Source organism: Saccostrea cucullata, unplaced genomic scaffold (assembly GCF_032062105.1).
Source record: "Saccostrea cucullata isolate Sc308-1 unplaced genomic scaffold, CSIRO_AGI_Scuc_v1 ctg2110, whole genome shotgun sequence".
Taxonomy (NCBI): Eukaryota; Metazoa; Mollusca; class Bivalvia; order Ostreida; family Ostreidae; genus Saccostrea; species Saccostrea cuccullata.
In genome coordinates, this window is record NW_026936800.1 from 14,886 (window position 1) to 38,808 (window position 23,923).

Sequence of the window (23,923 nt, forward strand, 5' to 3'; positions counted from 1 at the left end):
CTAATGGGGTCGTCAAAATACGTCCGGCGACGTCACTTCCGGTCGAACCGGAAGTAGTCAGAAAATGCATATTTTTGCCGTTTTTGACAGGTTTTTGGGTAACATGTCCCACTAGAAGCTTAAATATTAATTTTCCGTCCGTCGTCGTCACTTCCGGTCAAAACGGAAGTACCCAAGAATGGCTTAATTTTGTTATACTTAACATAGATTTTGAGGATTAACCCATTTTTGGACTTCATTACTCTTTTTTTTTTTTAAATGAAAGTTACTTCCGGTCAAACAGGACGGAAGACCTACTCGTTGCTTTGCAACGAGCTCGGCTCTAGTTTAAAATATCCTTTTCCAAGGGTTTCTTTATGGCAAGTTTCTTTGCAATTGGCCCTGGTCAGTAATGCTGGAGAAGTGTCTAAAATGTGATAAAAGTTTACAGACTAAACACATAAAAAAACATCAATCAGAAAAGATCACCATCAATGAATCTTTGGCTCAGGTGAGCTATTTTATTTAAACACCAAATAACATTTATTTAAGCCTGCAGGTCTCTGTTTTTTTAATATCTATCTAATCTTTCCACATTAATATTTAATTGTCTTTCCTCTGATTCAAATAAGCATAAACTTCATAATAAATCCATGGAATAAATAAGTGAGAAATATAAAACAAGACTTCAATGTGTTTGGATTTTTATGTACACATATAAATACAAGACAGAGTTGTACAACAGATACTCGGTCAAGTCTTCAGGAATAAAATCACAATATCAACAAGCACTAGAAAGCATTAACGAATCACAGCTTCTGCCATCATCAGGAAACCAATAGCCAATCAGATGTTATGATTCTCTCAACATACAGTTATCATCAGAAAATAAACAGCCAATCAGAAGTAATGATTCTCTCAACAATTGGTCATGTTCCTTGGGACAGTACCTTACCACAGGGCTATCAAAAAGAAAAAGAGACTTCATTACAAAGATCTCATTTACTATGACTTTGATGCTTGACATATATAATTAAAAATGTAAAATGAAATTACACTTATAGTAAAAGGATTGTCATACATGCACATTGCAGTTTTAAAACTTATTTACAAACTTCTTAGTTGTAATGAATAATATCTGTAAATAAATGACTTTGCTCTACTTTACAGCCATAGATTTAAATTAGGTATAATCCATACAATTTACCTTAATAAATATATGGGTTGGTAACATCTTCTGCAGTGTGGGATCTATTGGGTCAGGGTATCGCAGAAGAGTGAAGTTTATTTTGGGAAGATTAACATGACCTGCCACCAAGGGAAACAAGTTGTACTTTAATTCGTACGGCACCCCTGGCAAGACTCGGAAGTGAAACTACAACAATAGATACTCATAATTAAAATCTCCAGGCAGAATATTGTCCTATTAAATTATAAATTATTTCAGCAACCTTGGTTTGCCAAGAATTATACAAGTCTACTAAGAAACATTTCCTGTTAAATCAAAGAAAATGGAGTTTCAAAGGATGGTTTAGTTGTCATTTGATAAAAAATAATTCAAAGAGATAAATTTGAAAGAATTCAACCCACATCAGTGGAGAGTTGGTCTAAAGAATCCATCGGCCTGACTTTTACCTCTTTGTTCCCTGAGAACATAAAGCAGTCATTGGTGTCCATAGTGAGTTCTATTTCCTGTGGGTACGGAGTGCGATTGTAGAGTATGTATGTTAACGATAGAAGGGACTTAACCATGCCATAGGCAGGCAGTCGTAGCTCCACAGACAAGGGAATGTACTCTGCATTGACAGTAGGCAGGGGGAACATGGTGTCCACATACGGAGTCTCCTCCCCTGTTTTCCTGTTTTAACAGATTAATGTAAAATATGATTATTAATAAGCACACACTTGATAAAGAACTGAATGTCAAAATAAATAAAAATTTACAAAGTTCATATTAGACACCCAATAAAAAGAAAGATTTTAAAAACTGTTCAAAATCAAACAAACTACAGATTGTAAATGTACTGAGTTTAAAGATAATATCCTAATGATCTGTACATGAATAAACTCATAAAGAAATGAATAACCTCATAAAAAAACAAATTTGAAGATCAAAAATAAATTTTAATTTACCGTCTCCATGAAATAGAGTATGTTCCTAGGGACACGGCTGATGGTGTAGGGTTAACTGCCATCAGACATATACATTCAGTGGCACACTCTGACTTGTTCAGTGACACTGAAACAAGACAAATATGTAAGCTGAATTTCAGAAAAAAGATCTAAAACAAGGCCTGACTGAAACAAAGCCAACTACTATAAGTAGAGCTTATATTTCAAAAACAAGCTTCTGCATTACCGATAATGTTCAATATCAAGACCCGTCATGTTTAACTATTGTCCACTTACCATTTTGCAGCTGTGACTGTGTAGTTTTATCTACATGACTGATGCTGGATGTCTGAAATATTACATGTATATAAAATAATGGTTAAAGATCTCTATTGTCTCTAGTTCTACATTGACTCTTCAGATTTAGGTGACTAATTGATATCTGTATCGTCTCTAGTTTAACCCTGACTCACCATATTGAGGTGACTAGTTGATATCTCTATTGTGTCTAGTTTTACCCTGACTCACCAGATTGAGGTGACTATGGTTTCCTTGGTTACAAATTCGCAGCATTCAAGATTTTTACAAAAAGGAGGGTTATTTTCTATATTTAAGTAAATTAAATGTTAATATAAATGTGTATTTTCGCCTGAAATAAACTTTATTTGATCCAATAATAAGATTTTACTAATATATCTTTATTCAAAATCTAACATTTAGCAGCTATGTTAGCTGTCAGTTAAATAGAGTTAAGATATCTACTACTTAGCTGCTAGGTTAGCCGATACACTGTTGAACACACCTCCTGACTCACCAGATTGAGGTGACTTGTTGATATATCTATGGTCTCTAGTTTTACCCCGACTCTTCAGATTGAGGTGACTAGGTGATATCTCTATTTTCTCTAGTTTTACCCTGACTCACCAGATTGAGGTGACTTGTGGATATCTCTATTGTCTCTAGTTTTACCCGGACTCACCAGATTGAGATGACTTGTTGATATCTCTATTGGGTCTAGTTTTACCCTGACTCACCATATTGAGGTGACTAGTTGATATCGCTATTGTCACCAGTTTAACCCTGACTCATCGGATTGAGGTGACTAGTTGATATTTCTATTGTCCCTAGTTTTACCCTGACTCACCATATTGAGGTGACTAGTTGATATCTCTATTGTGTCTAGCTTTACCCTGACTGACCAGATTTAGGTGACTTGTGGATATCTCTATTATCTCTTTTTTTTACCCTGACTCACCATATTGAGGTGACTAGTTGATATAATTTCTATTGTGTCTAGTTTTACCCTGACTCATCATATTGAGGTGACTAGTTGATATCTCTATTGTGTCTAGCTTTAACCTGACTGACCAGATTTAGGTGACTTGTGGATATCTCTATTATCTCTGGTTTTACCCTGACACACCATATTGAGGTGACTAGTTGATATAATCTCTATTGTCTCTAGTTTTACCCTGACTCACCAGATTGAGGTGACTAGTTGATATCGCTATTGTGTCTAGTTTTACCCTGACTCACCAGATTGAGGTGACTAGTTGATATTTCTATTGTCCATGGTGAGGTACAGTTCAGTTCAGGACTCAGTAAAAATGGCTCTTGAATCTGCACAGTGTCCAGGGCCTCAAACTGTAGCAGATAAAAGTAATTCCAATAATCTTTGAAAATTGCAGCAACACCAATCTGATTAAAATACAGATCTCTACATAGCGTAAAGCGCAGTTGTGCAATATGTAGAGATCTGTATTTTAATCAGATTACAGCAACACCAGAACAAAATGTATTACTTTTTCTGAATATAAAAAACAAACAACTTTGACATTATACATAAATTATTGCAAATGTAAATGTATATCTGTGCAAAATATACAATCTAAAGGTGAATAATTGGATTGAAAGCATAGGAATTACAAAAATATATACAGATGTATGTAGATCACAGCATCGATAAGCCAGGGCAGTAATTTGATAAGCGAAATACACAACTTAAAACATTTTGAAATGAAATTCTTTAAAAGTATTGCTTTAACCTCTTGATATTTCTCTCTACTCTGTAATGTTTTCTCTTTGTTAGAGACTGTGGTGTGTTTTACCTTCATGGAGAGCAGTTTGACGGAGACTTCAAAAGGATTGACGATATTAAGTGATATCTCCTCCTCCTTCTGACAGGAACACGTCACAGGGCCTTGTTTGGTCGCTATGGAAACCTCATACTCTACCTATATAGCAACACAAAACTCCAGCCATTACAGCCTTCATATGCTACAGCTGAATTTAGAGATATAATCCCACTAGATTTCATTATAATATCTCTGTAATCCATATTCTTTTAATTATAATTACCTTAAAACACACACTTCGTGTTCCTGTTTGTAAGTTTTTGATGTACAGCTTTCTGGAGCACTATATAAAAAAAATAATGATAGCGTAATATTTAGATCTTCAAAGGCTTTAATTATGAGCAAAAAATTTAGTTGTATTTTACAAAACTGCTAAATTTGGAAATATTCATAATTTTTTTTTTTAAATATTAAAAAAAAATAAAGAATAAAGTAAATACTAAATAAATGAATGAAATAAAAAAAATTATTCTCACTCAGGGTTTCTGAAGCTATGTAGGTCTCATCATGAAATGTAAACTAATGACAAAAGTAAACTGTGTTTGGTCGAAACAGAACTTATGTTAACGAGACATTCTCACCTTTCCCCCTTTTGAGATGGTCCCTAAGTCTATATTGTTAATTCTGTTAACAGTCTTGCCATTAAATTCTGGCTTGTCCAAACACATGTGTACTGTAATATAAGACAAACATGTGATGAATATGTATAATCTTAATTAACAGATTGTAGGCAATCACATGAAAAATTGATTGTATCAATTAAGACAATTGTCAATTCCTTATTGATTTGAAGCCAATCTAATTCTTATCAGTACATTATATAGCCAGAAAGCATTGAACTCAAAGGACTAATGCTCATAAGCACATGACAAATTTGCCTGTGACTTATGACTATAACTCTATCTTACTTGTTTGGTCTGTAACCGTTGTAGAAGAATCCTCTTTGATACCAAAAGACAATCTACAATAAATCATGCAATAAATAGGTAGATTAAAAAATGTAGAATCAAAGTTTAAATCTAATGCAATTAGTATATATACTTGTAGATGTTAAAAAAATCATCTTCCTTACCCTAGAATGTCACAGTACATCTACATTTGTATATCAACATGTAAATCTACATGTACAATTGTCTTGACAAATTGAATGAATTCTTTATACAGATGTAAAGAACTATGGGTATAGCGAAGTTATTTCATAGGTCCGAGTGACTTCGTTATATTCCAGAGTTTTACTGTATTTGTACTACTGACCGGACATTGTTGATGTCCACATCCTCTGCGTTGTTTACGTCCAGTGAGAGTGAGTAGAATTCATTCAGGAGACATGGCGGCTGATGATTTAGGTCAAGGTCAACCTTAGCCGTCCTTGGTAAGACTCTTGTTTAAAAAAAAAGGTCAAAATTAACAAAGGGTCATGTTAGAACAGATTTAAGCTGCCTACGTAAGACTGTAATTACAAAAGTGTCTGAGAAACAACACTGGGAAGAAATTAACAAAGGCTAAGGTAAGAACAGAAATAAAATGTCCTTGGTAAAGACTTCGTTATAAATTTGTTGCTGTGTACCTGAGCTCTAACAATCCATTGCTAAATGAATGAGTTAAAACCACTTCATTTCCTTCAGTGTTTCTCTACTTTTTTAATCCCCTCAGTGTATTACTTCTGTATCAGTACCATTCATTAGCGATGCATACCTGGTTTTCGGTTGTTAATTAGCAAGACATACCTAGTTTTAGGTCGTTTATTAGTGAGACATACCTGGTTTGAGGTCGTTAATTAGTGAGACATACCTGGTTTGAGGTCGTCAATTAGTGAGATATACTTTGTTGAATGTCATTAATTAGTGAGACATACCTGGTTTGAGGTCGTTTTTTAGCAAGACATACCTGGTATTAGGTCGTTAATTAGTGAAACATACCTGGTTTGAGGTCATTAGTTAGGGATACATACCTGGTTTTAGGTCTTACTCCCACACACTCCCAGTGGATGTCCTCTGGCTTGGTGTGGGGTTTGTTTATCACTGGAGGGGGTGTGTACGGTGAGACCAGAGCATCCCCTCCCCCTCCCATCCACCTCAGTAAAGCACACCTCCCTGACTCTGACCCCAGCTCCAGGACCATCGAGGTCACCTACAGACATACACACAGGGTACTAGTGATTAGGAAAGAGTCGATTAATTATCTTCATAATATAAATTCTCAAAATAAAACATATTAAGCTTCTTTAGATTTACTGGACTGAGTACAGTGATTGCTAGGTAACACATATACTGTATTTCAGCACTGATAACTTTAAAAATAGAGCACATTTATAACCATTAGAAAATAAAGTGTACATGTATTCATGTCTGAGAAAAAGTCTGTTGCACAGTTACCTCAATCTGTGAATTGATGTCATCTTTGACGGGTAGAAAGGAGAATGTATAGAGCTTGGTTTTCTTGGGTACGAGGTACAGGTCCTTGTCTGTGAAATCTCCATCAGACACGGCTGATATTCCGTGTCCATCCACCACCTTACAGTAGTCATTGTAAATCTGGTTGTTCAGCTGAACTGAGAGTTTGGAAAAACGGACTGGAAACTGACAGTTAGCTCTGTAAATAGACGTGTATGTCAGTTTGTTTAAAAATTTTGATAACAAAATCATTAAGAAAACTGCTAAGGATGGTTTTGAAAGAACTAAATTTTAAATGGCAAAAGTCAATAACCTTTCATTCCATAGTCTAAACCCTTTTTACCAAATGGCCTTTAAGGGCTTTCTTGAATAACATTAACATTTGTACATGGGTCAATATAAAAAAAAGCAGCTAAATGGTTCATATGAAAATTGGAGATAAAATTAAATATTTTCGTTTCTTTTTTGTATCTAAATTGATAAGGCTGCACAATATTTTGGGAAAACGACATTTAGCAAACAGTAGGAAAGCTATTTTTTTCAGAATGTTCTTGTAAAAGTTACCAAATTGTGTTTTTCTGTCATTGGTGTTACCTTATAAAATTTGGTTGTATCGAATCAATTAAAAAACTTATGAATGCAAACCATGATAAACATGTACTAGGATTATTCAAGTTTACCGATAAGTCCAAAAGTATCGTTGTCCAGTGATGAAAATTAAGTTTTCAATCATATTTGGACATTGACATGAGACAAAATTAAATAGACACACACTAAAAAATGCTATAAATGTGGTGCCATGTGTGTACAGTTCAAAATAACATAATTTATGACTTTTTTTAAGGAGTGAAATTAGGTAATATAAAGTTATTTTTTACATTTAAACTTATTAAAAGTAAAAAATAACAAGTTTTAGGTTGGTTACTCCACTGACTCAACTGTAACACCAATGATCGAAATTAGTAATACTAATGACTTAGCACTTAACAATTAGCATTTAAACATACTATAACATGAAACTTCATGTGAAAGACAGAATGTACTCCATGGCTAACACACAAAAATGAAGAAAGTTTCTGGGATTTCATACTTAAAATGATCTTTTAACAAAAAGAAATCTGGTAACACCAGTGACAGAATAGTTAACTTTTATGGTAACACCAATGACTGAAGAAGTAACACCAGTGACAAGAGATATGCAGTGTTTGTTAATCATTGGTTTGAAAAAAAAATGTTTGTAGGGTAAAAGGGTCTCAATTGTGAAGGATATGATGTTTTAAATCCCACATTCTTCATTAGAGAACTAGTAGATAAAATGTATTAATCAAAATCTCTTGTCACCGGTGTTACTTCACCAGTCATTGGTGTTACCATAAAAGTTAACTATTCGTAGAGAGACTTATACAAACTAAGTTAAACTTGACTAATTTTACTTTACTTAGGTGATAAACTCTGACATTCATGCATGGCCAGTGAATTTTTCAGAAGGGAAAATATATTTTTTGAGCATAAAAAATGTTTCGTCATTGGTGTTACATGTATATGATCTGAAGTTGTCATTGGCATTACCAGATATTTAAAACTTCCGTACGTGGAAAAAAATATTTATTGGAAAATTAATCAAGTACTTTCAAATACCATATATTAGGTTTGCAAAGTAGAATACAAATAAATAATTTTTCAATATAAGAAGAATATATTTTGCCTACAAAAGTACTTGTTTTGTCAATGGTGTAACCATTCCTGTCATTGGTGTTAAACTTTAGAAAGTAATGCCAATGACCGTAACACCAATGAAGTATTAGTCATAAAATGATCTAATATTACTAATTTACCCTGGATAAAGTAAAAGTTTTGTCAACATTGCTTTTAGTTTACCTAAAGAACATCTTTCGTAAAAGAGTTCAATGAATATCTAAAATCGTTTTGAAATAACGATGGAAACACCACTGACAAAAAAAGTTTGTATTAGTGTACTTTTTTACTTCTGAAGTCCATTAATATGTTCCGATCATGAATATAAACGAGCAGTTTCTTTTGTTTTTTGTGAGAAGTGATGTAATATGACTTAGGACTGTTTATATTTTCTTATCAGGAATAATAACTCTTTTGTAGCAAAAACAAAAATAGTAACACCAATGACACAACTTTCTTGTACAGTCATATTAAGTGCTGTATCAGTTTAATGGAAGGTGGGGCTCATATTTTGTTATTCAAAGATATATTCTATTTAACGTTTATTTTATGTATACATGATTTTTCAGACAAAATTTCATATAATTTTTGGCGTATTTATCCTTATTTGAAGAGAAAAATTCCATTGACAGCATGAATTTGGCTGATTGGTGTGATAAAATCATCCATTGACTTTACTGAAATTTATTATGTGAAAATTTCTATTAGTAAATAGAAAGTACAGATGTCATATAGGATTAAACGTTCTTTTTGAAAAATTTATCGATGTGTAAACTCTTGACATTTTACTCACAAACTAAATAAAAGTGCGAAGCACTTTTATGTTAAGTTTGTGAGTAAAATGTCAAGAGTTTACACATCGATAAATTTTTCAAAAAGAACGTTTAATTCTTATAATTCCAATATCGAATTTAAAAATATTTAAATTATTTCTCTTTGAGGCCTCCATACAATCCGTTATTTCTGGACGGCGTAGGAATACATTTTACCGTAAAGGAACGTAATCGAGATGAATTTCGATAGAGTTCAAATTAAATTGTCAAAACAATCGATAAATAAACTTATAACAACTAATGGAATGTTGTTTAAGTCAACAAATATCGTAATTACGAGTTTACTTCAGAATAGTTCGTCTTTGACCATGGCCATGTTGACATAAACAACAACTCTCATAGCGAAACTTGCAGACCGACGACGCCTTCAATTTGCACTTGTTTATTCAAATATTGAGGAACAATATTGAAAGTTAATATGAATTTGATGCTTATAGGGCAAGAGTTTGAGGTACGTTTCTTTTCCCTGTCAAAACGATACAGACTGAGCTTATTTTCTACGTATGAACATTGAGACAGCGATTTTTAAAATTCACACTCGTGATCGGACAGTGACATAAACATTTTCACGGCGTCCATCAGTTAGGCAGTCTAGTATGTTGCCAGTTTTGTTTAAGCCCTAATTAAATTTAAAGTTTCTTGTATTCATTATTTAACCAGAACAGACCCAGAAATAACTGCTTTCATTGTTTATACGATAACCTAGTAGTGTCATCAAGAAAGTAGTTCTGATTGAAAGAATTTATCGATGTGTAAAAATTTTCTGGAACGTGTTCTCGTCCAATCAAAACACAGGAAATCAATAGATAAAATGAAGATTGGAATTATTAGATTGTAAAGCAACAATCCAAAATTGGGAGAAAATAAGAAATAGGATTTTACAAAGAAGTGACACATTTAGCTGCTTTTTTTTATATTGACCCACATATATTTCGTATATACCTGATGTAGATCTGTAGCTCTACTTCATTGTCAGCAGCAAATGTTTCTGACGTAAACATGGCCTTACATTCCACTGAAAAATATTAAAGTCAATAAAAGCATAATTTTTACCTCTGACAGTCTATTTCCTGCAAATTCTGCTACCTTGTCTTATTTCATAACAGCAGATATAAACACCTGTACAAGTAAGACAGAACAGTGAATAATCCTTTAAGACTCTAGTCATTAAGGGTCTTTGGTTAACCACACAAAGCAATCGAAATTATCAGCCTTTCAGAACATTTTGTTAAGGTTTCGTCAAATGTCAACATGTCTAAAAAAATATTTTTACAATTATTATAGCTCCAAAACTATGTGTGGTATAAAGTCAAAACGTTTCCAGTTTATAAAAGTATCATTGATTAATGAATAGAAAGTATCACTTGATAACAAATATTTTTAAAAAAATATTTTTTGAGAAAAATTGTATCAGAAAATGTGCATATTTAAAAAAAATGCACCTGCTTAATTTTGTCCTTTCTTTGAAAACCAACATAGTAGAAATGATATGTGTTTATTATTGAAGGGCAAGTTGGACGTGAATGGTCTCTGAAATGCTATTATTGAAAGCAAGACATGTATAAAGACAAGAGCCCTATAGAATCTGCCATTTGCAATCTACTTTCACTTTCAAGTCTTAAACATTTGGATAAAATAAACACGGAAAACAACTTTCCAGAGGCTATCCCAGTCCAACTCGCCCTTCATTGATAAACATATTTTGTTTCAGCAATGATGGTTTTCACTAGGAGCACGGAATTAATTAGGTGTATTTTTTTGAAAATATATGCATATTTAAGAAGAATTTTTTTCAATTGATATTATTCCAAGTATGTTTTTTTATCAAGTGAATATTTTCTATCTGTTAATCAATGAAAAATTTATAAACTGTAAAAGATATAACTTTATACCTCACGTAGTTTTTGGGCTATTGTAAAAATATTTTTTTGAGCATGTTGACCTTTGACGAAACCTTAACTATAGTCTTACCGAATGGTACTATAGTCTGAACGTCCATCGTGAACACACAGGGTGACTCGGTCGAGTTCTGCCAGAGACGTCGAGCGTCTTCCACACACTCAGAATCTAGCCCCGGCTCTGGCTCAGGATGGTCGTTCTGAGTGGATAGAGAAAATTCTGGTTGATAAGATTTCTAATGTCACTAAACAAAGCTTTAATAACATATTAGAAAAATAATATCAAACAAGGTATGAAGCGTTTTTTTTATTCCTTTCAAGATTGTGTTTTTGATTTACAGTTTAGTCAGTGATACATTGTTAATGATAGTTTTACATAGGTATCCCTGGCTTACTTAGATCTCTTACATGAAGTTTCTGTAGGATTTTAATTCAAGTTTTCACACAATTACCATCATCCTACTTTTACCATTTATTAACCAAAATAAACAATCAGTTTCATTTCATGAGCTTGCAATAGAGAAGTTATTGATAAAAGAAAAAGAAATCAAACTCTCTATGATGCTTGTTTTTTCTTACATTCATAACTCTGGTCAGGTTCATCTGGATTCTTGTTTTCTCTTCATTGCCGAGTTTGACATCTGGTAATAGGTCAAGGTCAAAGCCAAATATAACAGAAACACTACCACATGATAACACGTATGTACTTATAAATAGAGATGACAGTTTAAGATACTGGTATTTTTTTAAAACAATCATACATTAACTAAGGACTTAAATTATTAAATCTTTTGAATCCCAAAAGAAGGATGCACATTTCAACAAGATCTAAACAGACAGATAAATCCATTAACTATTGGTTATATTTATAGTGTATGTACATGTATTTGAGAGAAGGATACATGGTCCCACGAGTTCCAGACAGACAGACACGTAGTCCTGGACTTTAGCCGTTAGGTAGGCACACTTCAGAGAGATGTCCAGAATCGAGGTCAGGAGGGACCACCATCGCTCCCCACGGTAATCCCAGGTCACCTTGTTCAACAACCTACAGCAAACAGGGGATATGTCAGCCAAGCATGGGTAATAACTTAACTAACAGTTTGAATTTCTCCCCTAAGACATGAAGTCACAGCCATATTTTAATTAGACTTACATGGGTGCTTTACTTTAATCTTTAGACTTATATGCCATTGATTGCCTTATTGTAATCTTTACACTTCATGAGTGCCTTATTTTGAGACTTACATGAGTGCCTTGAGACTTACATGAGTGCCTTATTGTAAACTTTACACTTCATGAGTGCCTTATTGTAAACTTTACACTTCATGAGTGCCTTATTGTAAACTTTACACTTCATGAGTGCCTTATTTTGAGACTTACATGAGTGCCTTATTGTAATCTTTGGCATGATAGTACTCCTCTCCCATTTGTACCACTGGAAAAAAAATTAATGGCAGAAAAGCTGAATAATGATTATTATACCTTCATGATAAAAACTAAACTTTATTGGATTTAGAAGTATTTAATAATTAATTTTGTTTTCCTAGCAATAGCAACACATTTGATGTTACAGCTGAAATTGACACCCAGAGAGAATGACATGAATAAGAATATTCCAGTCCCCACTGTTGTGGTGATTTTCAGAATTATGTCCCTCTTTATAATTACCTCTAAAACATGCATTTTTTTTATGAAATGTCAATTTTATCATAAAGTAAACAAAAGATTAAGATGTCACTGCCATGTCCTTATTACTTTATCATTGCATATACTCAGTATGAAAAATATCTCAATACTCTGAACAATTTTAAACTAATTTAATACTATATAGTTGTAAAAGTCATGCATTTCTGAAATCAGTACTTACTGAGATATCGCTTCATACGAGGAGATTTGTATTTCTTGAATTGAGCTACAGCACTGCTGAGTAGAGGAATAATCAGCCACTGAAAGAGAACCATACAACACTTATAAACCTGTCTATCCAACACTGAATGTAGTGGCTACATGAAAAGGCTAATTTTACTGTACATACACAGTATAACAATTTAATTTTTGTGACACTTTGACTTACAGAATGGTCTACTTTAATCTCTAAGCTCTGGAGAGCCATGATTCCATCCCGTTCTCTCTGCATGTCTGGAGGCTCAATGCCTAAAAATCAAACTCTGTGTTAGTAACATGGAGAACAAAGCTGGTTTAAAACTCTGCTTGTAACATGGAGCACTTCTTTAACACTGTGCTAGAATGATCAAGAATACTTGTGTTTAAGACTGTGATAGATACCCAGTAACTGACTTACTTTTGTTGAAGATTGTGACAGAAAATTGTCTTACTTTAGAGAATACTTTTGTTTAAAACTGTACCAGAAAACTGACTTAAATTTGTTTAAGACTGTAAATGACCTATTTTAGTTTGTGACTGTGACAGATATCTGACCTATTTTAGTTTGTGACCTATTTTAGTTTGTGACTGTGACAGATATCTGACCTATTTTAGTTTGTGACCTATTTTATTTTGTGACTGTGACAGATAAATGACCTATTTTAGTTTGTGACCTATTTTAGTTTGTGGCTTTGACAGATAAATGACCTATTTTAGTTTGTGGCTGTCACAGATAAATGACCTATTTTAGTTTGTGACTTACTCTGATGTCCCTGCCTCCAGGGCCTCTGTCCATAGAAGTCAAGGTTACTGAGGCTCTCAAGGGGGTCAGGTTGAAACACTGCATTCAGGGGCTACAACAGGGGGAAAGTTATTAAATAACAGTTACTGTGGTTTATATTTCTCTATTATAGTAGACTGACTCTAATACGGTTCACACGTAATCATAAAAAGTCATAATCCTGAGTAATTTTATCAACTCATTGATTGAGTTGCTGACTATTTAATCCTTGACATATATATACACCTTACCTTACAGAGCCCCCTACACAGCTGTTTCCTGTTGATGGAGTGGTTAGCGGCCTGTTGGTAGTAGAACCCAGGGTGCTGTGTCTGTATTGCTGTCAGGCCAAGTTTTATAGCTTCATCAAAAAGATCCCCAAACACTTGAAACCTGACAAAGACATGTACAGTGTACATACCTAAAGCTTCACATACAAGCCAGAAAACTAGTAAATTTTTTCTTAGCCTACAAATAGTTTGATGTTAGAAGACATACTGTTTTGACATCCAGGCACTGTGTTCGAATGCTAACTCTGGGCAGCCCACTCGTGACTTGAAGAAGTCTATGTGTTTTCTAAACTGAGCAATAGCATCTAAAGGAGCTGTATGCTGGAAGGACAGTCTACAAATCTGGGGAAATATAAACATAATGATAATTGATTAATTCAGACATGCAGAAATACTTTACCCTAATATGATAAAATTCTTACTACCGGTAATCATTAAAATCTAATACTGCATGCTTTTGCTTTTACAAAAAGATTTTGACATTGTATCACTATGTCAGGCTGGCATTTCTTCTCAGCCATAAAGTACATACTGTATACAGGGTTATTTTCGCCCCCAGGGTTCTCCATGAGCTGTTTTACTGTGTTGCTCCCGACACAGTAAAATTTTCTCCGACACAGTAACGATTCAAATTTCATGCATGCGACACAGTAAAAATTTTGCCGACACAGTAGGAGTTGTGATAATTAGAAAATCTAAACACACAAATTCTCTCTAACTGAAACTTTAATCAAACAATTCTACCGTCTTTCAATTCAAAAAGTTACAAGAGGCCCATGGGCCACATCGCTCACCTGAGAAGCTTTGACAATCCTGTACTCTACTAGATTTACCCCTTGTAATACATATTGTGACCCCACCCTACCCAACTGATCATAATTTATACAATTTGAAATCTACACTACCCCAGGATGCTTCCATATAAGTTTCAGCTTTTCTGGCCCAGTTGTTATTAAGAAGAAGATTTTCAAAGCTTTTTCCTATATATTTTTATGTAAAACTTTAATTCCCCATTGTGTCCCCGCCCAATCCCCAGGGGTCATGATTTGAACAATTCAGAATCTACACTACCCCAGGATGCTTCCACATAAGTTTCAGCTTTTCTGGCACAGTGGTTCTTGAGAAGAAGATTTTGAAAGATGCTTCCTACATATTTCTGTGTAAAACTTTGATTCCCCATTGTGGCCCCGCCCAACCCCCGGGGGTCATGATTTGTATAACTGAAAATCAACACTACCCCAGGATGCTTCCACATAAGTTTCAGCTATTCTGGCACAGTGGTTCTTGAGAAGAAGATTTTGAAAGATGCTTCCTACATATTTCTGTGTAAAACTTTGATTCCCCATTGTGGCCCCGCCCAACCCCGGGGGTCTTGATTTGTATAACTGAAAATCAACACTACCCCAGGATGCTTCCACATAAGTTTCAGCTATTCTGGCACAGTGGTTCTTGAGAAGATTTTCAAAGATTTTTCCTATATATTTCTATGTAAAACTTTGATTCCCCATTGTGGCCCCGCCCAATCCCTAGGGGTCATGATTTGAACAATTTAGAATCTTCACTACCCCAGGATGTTTCCACATAAGTTTCAGCTTTTCAGGCACAGTGGTTCTTGAGAAGAAGATTTTCAAAGATGCTTCCTATATATTTCTATGTAAAATTTTTATTCCCCATTGTGGCCCTGCCCAATCCCCGGGGGTTATGATTTGAACAATTTAGAAACTACACTACCCCAGGATGCTTCCAGATAAGTTTCAGCTTTTCTGGCACAGTGGTTCTTGAGAAGAAGATTTTCAAAGATGCTTCCTATATATTTCTATGTAAAACTTTGATTCCCCATTGTGGCCCCGCCCAATCCCCGGGGGTCATGATTTGAACAATTTAGAATCTACACTACCCCAGGATGTTTCCACATAAGTTTCAGCTTTTCAGGCACAGTGGTTCTTGAGAAGAAGATTTTGAAAGATGCTTCCTATATATTTCTATGTAAAACTTTGATTCCCCATTGTGGCCCCGCCCAATCCCCGGGGGTCATGATTTGAACAATTTAGAATCTACACTATCCCAGGATGCTTCCACATAAGTTTCAGCTTTTCTGGCACAGTGGTTCTTGAGAAGAAGATTTTCAAAGATTTTTCCTATATATTTCTATGTAGGGGTGGGACGATACACACCTCTTGCGATACGATACATATCTCGATATATTGGCACGATACGATACGTATCTCGATATTATGAGAAATTTTAAAACTATTCAAAAGAATTAGTATTTTATTTCTTTTTTTTTGTCTTGACATTAAATCAACAAATTAATCTATATTAAATCATGTGTGCTTTGAAATTAATACTTGAAGTTCATCAATTTCATTAACTAAAACTTTACAAAAACAATAATACATGTACATACTATCATTACCAAATTACTATTCAGAAGTTGTTTACAAATAGTTGTGTAGTTTATCAGAGAACACTGACTAAAACTTCATTCAAAAACATCGATCAATTTTTTATTAATTCATAGCTAAAAGTCTGTAGCCAAGTTGAGATTACAAAAAAATGTACGACATGGACTAACAAATATATATTCTGGAAAAGATATTTTCTGTGTATAGCACGCATTACATACTGAACTTTTCTCGTCCAATCTGCCGAGGTTGCTTAAAAGTGAAAACGTTTTACCCCTAACCAACGACTTATTAGTTCTAAAGTGTGTTTTCAATATCAAAATCATCTCTCCTCTCGTACAAGCCGCCATTTTCTAAGGACAGGTACTTTCATTTTCAATTTTTGGATAGGTCGTTCGTGTATCGTTTCGTACCGATATTTGAATGCTTGTATCGTAAACCGTATCTTGGAGGGAAATATCGATATGTATCGGTGTATCGGTATATCGTCCCACCCCTATTTCTATGTAAAACTTTGATTCCCCATTGTGGCCCCGCCCAATCCCCGGGGGTCATGATTTGAACAATTTAAAATCTACACTACCCCAGAATGCTTTCACATAAGTTTCAGCTTTTCTGGCCCAGTGGTTCTTGAGAAGAAGATTTTTTAATGACCCCACCCTATTTTTGTCTTTTCTTGATTATCTCCCCTTGCGAGGGGATATGTCCCTTCATTTCAACAATTTAAATTTCCCTTCACCCAAGTATGCTTTGTACCAAGTTTGGTCAAAATTGGCCCAGTGGTTCTTGAGAAGAAGTCGAAAATGTGAAAAGTTTACGGATGGACAGACGGACGGACGGACAGACGGACGGACGACGGACACAATGTGATCAGAAAAGCTCACTTGAGCCTTCGGCTCAGGTGAGCTAATAAAACTTAATTACTAGGGCTTCACCTCGAGTAATAAATCAATTATCTCTTAGACCGTCGCCGGACTTTACGCATGCCAGAACAAAGACAAATAAATTGTTTTCACAATTCAATGTACCGGTTAATTGGTAATTGCAATAAAATACATTGTATTATTTATGAAAAATATTTTAAGTTGTCTTTCGTATACTCTGATGGGCCAGTTGGCTTAAAGAAATAAAGAAACTGAAACTGTATAGAGCCTCGGCTCTAGAATTATGAAAACACTGCAAGTCAAACATAACATCGTACCAAAGTGAATAAATTGCCGAAAATTTTGAAATTTCAGCATGTTGACGGAACCCTTTAAAATATTTTACTTTTCTGATGTTCCTTTTTTTGTAATGCGGTAACTCGATCAAGAAACCTGATAAATAAACACGGCAAATCTACTTTCAAAAATGTTAAGTAGTTCGACTATCGGTCAGAATTTCCTCTGCTTTTCAGAACGTTTTTACCCTTATATCAGTATGTACGACCATATCATTTGTGTAACGAATTACCGATTTTTAAATAAGTATGCTCTTGTAATCTTTCGTAATTATAATGAATTGTGATTCAGTTGCGAATTTCTTCGCGAAAATACTGCGAAATATTAGTGCTTCGCGGAAACTCTGCAACACAGTAAAATCTCAAATGATGGAGAACCCTTTTATTTTCAGCCCTTTCAAACTCGAAAACACTTTTGCCCTGGTTAAAATTCACCCAGTTACAATTCTGTTTAAGAAATCATGCTGTGTATTTTTAATTTGCCCCGTTTTAAATTAGCCCATCTGAGGGTAGGGCGAAAGGGGCGAAAATAAAATGGGGGCAAAAATTTCCCTGTATACAGTACCTTGTAGCTAATGAAGCCAGCAATAGTTTTAATCTCCAGTAGGTTTGTGTCATGCATTCTGAGATCCAGCAGGTGCCCATACGCCTGTTTGTAGTGTCTGAAAGGAACCAATATAAACAAATTGTAATTTACAATATTATTTCAACTTTTACCCAGTACAGTAAGTCTTGTTTATAATGAAGTCACTGGGACCTATGAAATTACTGAACTTACTTGAGTGCGGTATGACTGTCTTGTTTCAGCTCATTAAAGAAAGCAATCTTAAATTGATGCCTGACAAACAGCAGCTGATGGGTCGTCTTGTTCAGAAAGTCTCGGTGAGATTTAACCTTCCTAGCCTCCCCATGATAATAACTCTGAGCCAGCTCGTAAAACGCATTCTCCAACCTTCAAAGAAAACTCAGGGGTTTATCTTTCCATGTAAACTACTGGTATAGAACTATACTATTACAAATATAGATAATTATACAAATGTAAATAATCTTGACCTTTTACCTTTAAAATTTGAAAGCATGACCTTAAACCAAATAAGTTTCACTGTCTTACTAACAATCTGAAGCTATGCAGTAAACTTCTTCTTTTTTTGGAGGAGTCGTATTTAAATACAATATTTTTGTACCTGATGGTGTAGCCTATGAGGTGGTCTGTGTGGGGTAACACATACAGCTGTTTAGCTGACAAATCACAAGCACTACACAGGGACGCGGCCCTCTCAGCGGCCACCATATCCTCACCAGGCGGGAGGGGGGCGTTCTTCTGTATCAAGACCACTGCCACCTTCGTCCCTCGCCCGTGTAAACTATTTCTGTAAATTCAAAAGTCTCAAAAGTTATAATTTATTACATAATTTATGTGTATTTGAAAACATATTTCATTTACAAACTGTTTGTCAATGAGTTATATCCAAAGTGTCATGATGAAACATACATGCACAAGTGCAGACAGACTAAGTGAAATGACCATATATCTGTAGGTGTAATGCTCTTCTAGTAAAGTATAAGTGAAGAAATTTGTAAACCTTTTGTTTGTGAACTATTTGAGTTTTCATGGTAGATGTTCATAACATTACATGCCCATTAAAATGCTAAAGGAAAGATGAAGGCACAGAAAGATGGAGAGATAGTTTGACTCCTTAGGGGTTCCCACATTTTCATGTGCTTTTCTTATAAAACAAGTGAAGTTTGACTGTATCTACTCTACTCTAGTGGAAATTAACCTACCTGACAATCTCCACTCTGGTGGCACACTCCATCTGTCTCTCCTTCCACAGGGGCTCGTCCCAGTCGAGATCAAAAAAGACGACCACCACCGCCGGAACCAGGGTCAGGTGCTTATTCATCCAGCCAGTCTTCAGGATCCCCTTAGGGATGTACCACTCATAGGACTGTCTCTACAAGTACAAATATACAGGTATACACAGCTTTGGTTTGCAATGATTAGTCCTTGAACCTTGAGGAAATGGATTAGTATTCAAAATAAAACTTTCTCTAGTCTCTTGTTTCAAACATTCTTCTCTTTTGTATCAAATTTCTGTGAGTCTCAGTTTAAAACTCGCTCGATTTTGTAGCATTGCATTGTCTTTTGGTAGATATTTGAATTCAAAATATCTTTAATTCCTTATTCTAACTGAACTGCTATGACCAAACCTTGTTTGTTCTACATTTTGGGTATTCATGGTCTCCAGGAAACACCTTGAACTGTAGAGGCACTCTGTCTGACCTTCGATTGTTGTAGAACGAGTCCCAGATCAGCTTGTGTATGGCGTTGTAAGTGATGTCCAGGCCTGTCAATCCAACAAGACCAGTCGGTCGGCGCTGAAGCTCAGCAGGAAGTTCACTGGCCCATGACATGTTTGAATGATCCTACTTTAATAGAAAAAAAGGCCAGTATACCGTATAGCAGGTTATTTTAGCGGGGTGCTAATTTTGGCTTATTTTGGTGTTTTGATGGAAGACTGTTAAAATTTTAATAGCTAAAATAGTAAGTTCTCTTCTAAATGTTCATCTGCAAAGAATTGAATCGCTGTGTCAGCTAAAATAAATTGTGCCAAAATTAATGGCATACCTTTGAGCAGGTAAAACGCCAAATTTTACACCTGCAAAGAAAAACCGCTATACGGTACAGTCATTTAGGGTATTTCGGGTCACTTTTTACATTTCTACTGCAATTAATTAAACAAACAAGATTAATAATGGTTCCTGGGCATTATTAAGAAGTTTATTGTTTGATTGAAAAGACTTACGAACCAAATTGCGATTATCTTTGATAAAACGACCCCAGTGGGAGCTTTATCTAGACCTCCAATTTAAGGAATTGCGGGTCACTTCCGGTTATTTCGAGTCACTTTATAAACGTGTGCAAAACAAAACAAAAATTATATTTAATGTTGTTTTATGACCAAAATTAGTTAGTTTTGCTAATATCCAATTGTTATTTCAGCAGAAATGATTTTTTTGTGGGGGAAATCGCTCACGGTGAAAGCTGATATCAACACACTATATTGACCGTGTGTAATGTGGGGCGGATCTCGCTTGAAGACCATGAAATTATGACCTTTAGATTGTTAAATTCTCTCGTAACATTCAGAGACAAACATTTTATGTCATTATTTATTTGAATAAAATGACTTTTTAACAAAGAAAAAAAGTAACAATGGAAACACCTGGTTTTAAATAACGGGAAAATGACTAGGAATGTAAACATGGTAAAAGGCTATAAAAAAAATTATACAGTAACAAAAAAAAAGTAAATTCGTCCTACTTGGACTCATATAAAATATAAACATATAAAAAATCTTTAGATCTACAAAAGAAACATAATAATAATATAGTACCTTGATACTACAATATAAAACACCCCCTCACTTTCTAGTGGAAATATGCATCTCTCTCTCTCTCTCTCTCTCTGCAAAATCTTTGGCAAATTTATGTGCATCCTTTCTCTCTCTCTCATTGCAGTCTTTGGCAAATTCATGCTCTCTCTCTCTCTCTCTCTCTCTCTCTCTCTCTTATTGCAAATTCTATAGTAAATTTATGTGCATCTTAAAATGATATAAAGTATGTCAAACTTAGTATGTAAACTTTTATATTAAAAAAAAACAAAGGTCCTACTTTGGACATATAAAAACAACTTCACATTCTATGAAATGAACTTTGATACAAAGAATCATATGTGATGCATGTACACTCTATGATAAGGAGACATCAATGACCGACTTTTCAGGCATATTTTCAATATGCTGCTCGATCTATAACAGTCAATGCTGCATGGAAGTTTTTGGGACACACTTTGTATTGGCAGGGTATAACAACACCTCCTCCTTTTTCCAGCACATGGGGCCACATTTTCTACATAAAGAAAAGCTATAATCATGATAATATTGAAAAAGCACAATGTAAACATTGACATGTGACGTACCAAAACACGAAGCTGTAGAAACACACGTGACCCAAAATACACTAAACCGAAGGGGGTTAGGAATACACCACTACCTCAATAGATTTTATTGCAACCAGAATTTGTTTAGTTGCATAAGAAAGCGTATAAATTTTCCTTTCCAGCAGTACATTGTATATAACATGTATTGTTTTATCAGACGTAAACTTCACATCATTGAAGAAAAAAAGATGTCTCCGTTTTTGACATGCAAAATTCTCTGATCGGGAAACATACGCCAATTAATCAACGTATTAATTAAGACATCTATTTTCAGTATTTTCCTTTGTAACTGTGTGAATGCATATAACATACCTTGCTGGACGTGACTGCAATAGCTTCTTGTTTTTCTTTTACGTTTTGCGCGAACTGTGTCAAGAAAACCCCGATGACTCCCGAAAATCGGGGTGACCCGAAATACCCTAAATGACTGTATTACATCAAAACATGAAAAGTACATCACTGCACATCTATTAAAAGCATTGGTGTATGTCAGTCCTATTTAAGGAAATGACAGAAAATGTTTATACGAGTCTTCAAAAAAAATTACAGGAAAGGAAAAGAACTGTGATCTCTTGCCCTTTTAAGCAAAGAAATAATTTTGACAGAAAAGTTCAGGCCCCTCCCCCTTTTGACAATCTATTCTGCATGAAGGTTTAGGTGGTGTAAACGTCATGCGTCAATAAAAGGAACTTCAAACATAAAATTATTTAAACCTGAAATTAGAAGCCCAGTGTTAACGTCATGGCTTCTAAATTATGGTATCTTTTCCGATTCCTTAGAGAAGCTGCATCGATCTACAAATCGGAAGTTGAATTTATCAATCATTCGTACAAGGAATATTCGCTTTTTCTCTTAACGTTCCTCAAAGAAAAAAAATATAACTGACTCAGTAATTATGATCCTAGATATATATCATTAAAATACTTTACAATATACACCATTATATATTTAGATATATTTAATCTCAGATTTACTAACTTGGTAGGACCTACTTTGCTCCTTCAACTTTCAAGATGTCTGCGCCCATGTGGCATGGGACGAGTGGCAGAAAACATTTTAGGTTTGTATTGCTAGATACTTAGATAGAATGTTCTATCGTTAAAATGATATTGTCCTACGGACCCGGTTTGTGGTGAGGGCCTGTACCGAGACACAGTTAGATTATTCTAACTACTAGATAATAGGAAACATGAAAGGTTTGTGGAATCGTCAAATTAATGTATACATATATATTTTTGTCAGCCAGCACTTAGTTAGAATAATCTAACTGTGTCTCGGTACAAGCCCAAACCGGGTCCGTAGGACAATATAATTTTAACGATAGAACATTCTATCTAGCCAGCACAATGCCTTATCTCCAAATCAGATTTAGCCCACATTTAGGAAATATATTCAAAAGGATGGGGAAGATTGTAAGATAGAACAGACCAAGATATCAAACAGGGTTTCTGATTGAAAGAAGTAACCAAGTCTTAGATACTTGGCATATTTACCAGAAAAGTTATAGGCCATGCTTACTCCTACAAGTAAGAGCCTCGGTTAACGTCCCTACGCTCCTTATATACCCCTTGGACTCTTACATCCGAAGGCCATTTTCTAACGAGCTCGTTCCGCCTGAGATTTTGGGCGGAACGTATTATGCGTAAAGTAAAATTTAAACAAGTAATTTTCAGGTACCTACGTGTTAGCATGAGGTATGAAAGTCACAAGAAATAATAAAATCCATTTTATTCAGTGGGCAATATTATTGTTAATTAATGGAAATTGGAATATTCCAATTTGTCACCAGAAGTACTTTCATTTTGTCTTCACATTCAGTCTATCCCAAAAGCACCGGTCCGTCGGACAAAACAGGTGAAAATCTGATTGGTCCGATGCATTATCTAGTAAATTCGGTCCGTTTGGCCGAGGTTCGTTTTGGTTTGAATTTAAATTTTATATTTCTATTTCATCATATAGACGCTTAATCTTATACCAAAACACACTTTTAAAAACCTATTGTATTTGTTGATTGTGATTGTTTTAAAACCTACTAAAAAAAAAAATGTTTGTTCCCCATTCAAATTATAATAATTTGAATGGGGAACAAACATTTTTTTATATTTATAATTATTATTCCCGATTGGATTTTTTTCTGACAATCAATCAGCCGATTCCATTTATTTAAATAAAAAATAACTTGTAACTTTTTTCTAACTTGAGACATAAAATGTGTCAATCTAGTTTACAAATTACCTTAAATATAAAGAGTAATCATTATTGTAACAACAATTTCCCCCTACAACTTTGTGTA

At 34.6% G+C, this 23,923-nt stretch overlaps 1 protein-coding gene across 1 annotated transcript; it reads right to left on the minus strand.

Annotated features, from left to right (window-relative positions):
- Window positions 1-907: 907 nt before the first annotated feature.
- On the minus strand, window positions 908-22,462 carry LOC134246629 (trafficking protein particle complex subunit 11-like). Its single transcript, XM_062729006.1, has 29 exons — window positions 22,344-22,462; window positions 19,839-20,057; window positions 19,413-19,582; window positions 18,812-18,997; window positions 18,406-18,579; window positions 18,193-18,289; window positions 14,212-14,345; window positions 13,965-14,106; window positions 13,696-13,786; window positions 13,123-13,202; window positions 12,916-12,994; window positions 12,429-12,483; window positions 11,948-12,093; window positions 11,625-11,686; window positions 11,119-11,245; window positions 10,090-10,162; window positions 6,602-6,818; window positions 6,178-6,356; window positions 5,481-5,606; window positions 5,135-5,187; window positions 4,808-4,899; window positions 4,450-4,509; window positions 4,200-4,325; window positions 3,628-3,735; window positions 2,389-2,440; window positions 2,113-2,218; window positions 1,615-1,837; window positions 1,187-1,354; window positions 908-941 (listed from the first exon to the last, which is right to left on the minus strand). Exons 2-29 carry the CDS (start codon window positions 20,040-20,042, stop codon window positions 909-911), a joined length of 3,363 nt encoding a protein of 1,120 aa, XP_062584990.1. The 5' UTR covers window positions 20,043-20,057; window positions 22,344-22,462; the 3' UTR covers window position 908.
- Between the last annotated feature and the right edge of the window lie 1,461 nt (window positions 22,463-23,923).